This window comes from Canis lupus, chromosome X, assembly GCF_003254725.2.
Source record: "Canis lupus dingo isolate Sandy chromosome X, ASM325472v2, whole genome shotgun sequence".
Taxonomy (NCBI): domain Eukaryota; kingdom Metazoa; phylum Chordata; class Mammalia; order Carnivora; family Canidae; genus Canis; species Canis lupus.
In genome coordinates, this window is record NC_064281.1 from 60,684,840 (window position 1) to 60,687,891 (window position 3,052).

At 44.0% G+C, this 3,052-nt stretch overlaps 1 protein-coding gene across 1 annotated transcript; it reads right to left on the minus strand.

Moving 5' to 3' along the window:
- Positions 1 to 368: 368 nt before the first annotated feature.
- On the minus strand, positions 369 to 1,941 carry RTL3 (retrotransposon Gag like 3). Its single transcript, XM_025466272.1, is given in 5 exon segments — positions 369 to 858; positions 860 to 928; positions 930 to 1,231; positions 1,385 to 1,830; positions 1,833 to 1,941. Coding segments are annotated over 5 exon segments (1,416 nt in total).
- Between the last annotated feature and the right edge of the window lie 1,111 nt (positions 1,942 to 3,052).

Below are 3,052 nucleotides of genomic sequence, written 5' to 3' on the forward strand. Positions count from 1 at the left end.
CCGGTGAATTCCAAGAATCAGAGGGTACTTTGTGGCACATGAATAATCCCAAATTGGAACTATGCAACGTGGTTTCCAATTTCAACTTCCACAGGAGTTGTTTCATTGATTTATGGATCCATTAATCAATAGATGTCCATCTACCACCTCAAGCTTCAGAAGTAAGATATTATTGCAGATGCACAGATTCTCTTGAAGAACCACAGAATGGTCAATGCTGTTTCTGTAGGAGCCCAAATCCACCATTGCTTGCTAAAAGAACTGTTGTCTTCCCAGTCAGATTTCAACAGTAAGCCATAGGGTATGAGACATAGATATTGGAAGTGAAGGGGGCACATATTTGTAGATTGGCCTGACTGGATTCCCCCTTACCACCAGGTCTTGATGTTTCCTTCCTGCTGTGCATGATAAGGCTTGACAGAACAAACTCTGGCAAAATGACCAGGATGACCACAGGAGAGGCACAAGTGACTTTCACAACAGTGGGCCCATTCAGCTTCACTGAGATGTGGGCTATTTCTTTCAGCCTGCACAGGCTGGTTTTTAGCTATTGAATTCTCAGGCCCACCTCCCTCCTCAGAAGGACTTGCTCCTTGTGGGTTTGGATCAGTCTTACTACTTAGTTTCTCTTCTAGGCACTGAGTGATCAGATTAAATAGGTTGGTGGCTGATGGGTTATTGTGAGACAGATAGTCTGAGATAGAACTGGAAAGCCCTTCCTGAAATTGGATGCAGAGAGTGCTTTCATCACAGTTTTGCTCTTGAACAATGAGATGGAAGTGGGTCATATACTGATGGGCAGGATCCTCCCATTGGCACAGCTGACTGATGCAGTGACTGACATGTTTTCCAGACTGTCAAAGTATCCTGGAGCACTTGTATGAAACTTTCAAATTGCTCCAGCAGGGCACTTTGGATATCTAGTAAGGGCTAAAAACATTCCTGCCTCACCTGAGAAGCAGTTGCCAACAAAGCTCACTACAGCTGCTTCAGTGTGATGCAGGTGCCCTCTGACTCTTATGTAACTATTCAATTGAATCAAGAACTCAGAAAGTTTATGAGCATCTCCCCTGAAGTCTAAACAGTATTCCGGGGGAAAAGCTTCCCCTTCTAACCCACTGGGGGACTGGAACTCTGAAGCTGCTGATGTCAAAGAAGCTATTAGGCCTTCCAGGGACTTCTGGGGTGATGAGGGCTATAGGAACTCCTGGGTATCTAAAGGATCCAGGGCCTAGTGGGGTACTGCAGGTTCCAGAGACTCCTGGAGAGTTGGAAGCTTAAGGGGTTCCAGGTATGTTGGGGTGTCCTGGCAATCTGCTGCCTTGTGGGTTTCCTGGGCGCTTGCGAGATCCTGGTGCTCTAAATTCTAGGATTTCTGGGCCACCAGGGCATCCTGGATATCTGGGGGCTTTGGGGGCTTAATTTCTGGAGGCTTGTTGGCCTCCTGGGCCACTGGGGGCCTCTGGAGTTCCTTGACTTCTGGGAGATTTGGGGATTTCCAGGCTTCTGAGAGCTTACAGACCAGTGAAGGTTCCTGGGGCTCATGGGTTGTTGGAAGTTCCAGAGACTCTGGGGCTGCTGGAGGTTCCAAGGGCCTCTGGGTTTCCTGGACCATTGGTGTTTTCTGGTGCTCCTGGGCTGCTGGGGGCTTCCAGGCTGGGACCTCCTGGGGCTCTCTGAGATTTTGGAGTTTCTCAAATTCTGGGAATTTTTGGCACTTTCAGGATTTTGGGAAATCTAGGTTTTCTAGGGATTTCTGTGGCTCCTGGGACTCTGAGGGTTACTGAAGTGGTTCAACTTCTTTGGCTGTTTGGGGCATCTGGAGCTCTATATCTGGGCCTGTGGGGCAACAGTTTCTTCCATCAGCCACTACACTCGGGCTTGCAAAATTTTATTCTCCAATTTCAGAACAATATAGGAAGCTACTAAGTCCTCTACCATCTTTGGCAGTTAGCTACATAGAGAGATTGGGTGGTTTTTCTAAAAGTTCCATTTAGAAAAAGCACCTTTCAAAAAGATGTCAGGCTCTGTGAATTTTTCAAGAGATAGGGATTTGGGTCCCACCAAGGTTGATTACCAGGTCACTGGTTGCTTCTGGAGCTCAGCAAGGGAGGTATGAGATACGCTGTAAGGAGAGTGGGATCTGAGGATCAGAAACTGTGGAAAATCACTCGTTTAAAATAAATTAGAACAAATCTTGCCTAACAATGCTGGGTTTCTATTACTATAGGCTCATTCATGAGATGAGTCATATATGCTGGTTCTGACCCCATTTCATTTTAAAAACAACATCTGATCCAGACTGTGTATGTCATTTTGCTTTTTTTCTGTTGAAACTTAACATTAGAAGCAACTTATCCCTATTCTTTTCTAGTTTATATAGTCTTTAATATCTTATGTCTGCTTAATATCCCAATGTAACATTTGGGTTTTAACAGATGCTTTCAATGACTAAATAAAATGTTTGAGCAATATGGAGATTTTAGGCTCTGTGGTGGGTCAACCCAAGAGATATTTTTGGGTGACTGAGGTATAAACTCTTTCTGACACCTCAGAAATCATACCACAAAAGTAACCACACAAGACCAACCTCAGAAGAAAATAAGCAAAAGTTGACTAAGTATATATGTGTGCTCAGCAGACACATGTGTATTATTTATAAAATGCCTCAAAATAGTTAAGAAAATAATCTTTATAAATGTACATTACCATTCAGAGACTTAGTCCAGGAGCTCAGCTGTGTACCCATCGTTGAGGAGGAAGATGTGTAAATGGCTGTGGAGGCTTGCCTTTTCAGCACACACTGAACTCAAACAAACACACCCACTCCCAGAACACATTCCAACTTTCCTCTGTAACATAACTATTTAGAGTGTGGAAGAGGGTTTTTTTTTTTTGGTTGGGGGGGTTGACAGTACCTTACAGTTTAAAACTGCAGGGAAAGTGAGATGATGCACTGATGTGAGGCAGGCTCATATACTCAGTCCTTGGTTAATTTAATAAATATTTGGCTAGAAAATTAGAAATAATACCACTGCCCTTGTAAAAAAAA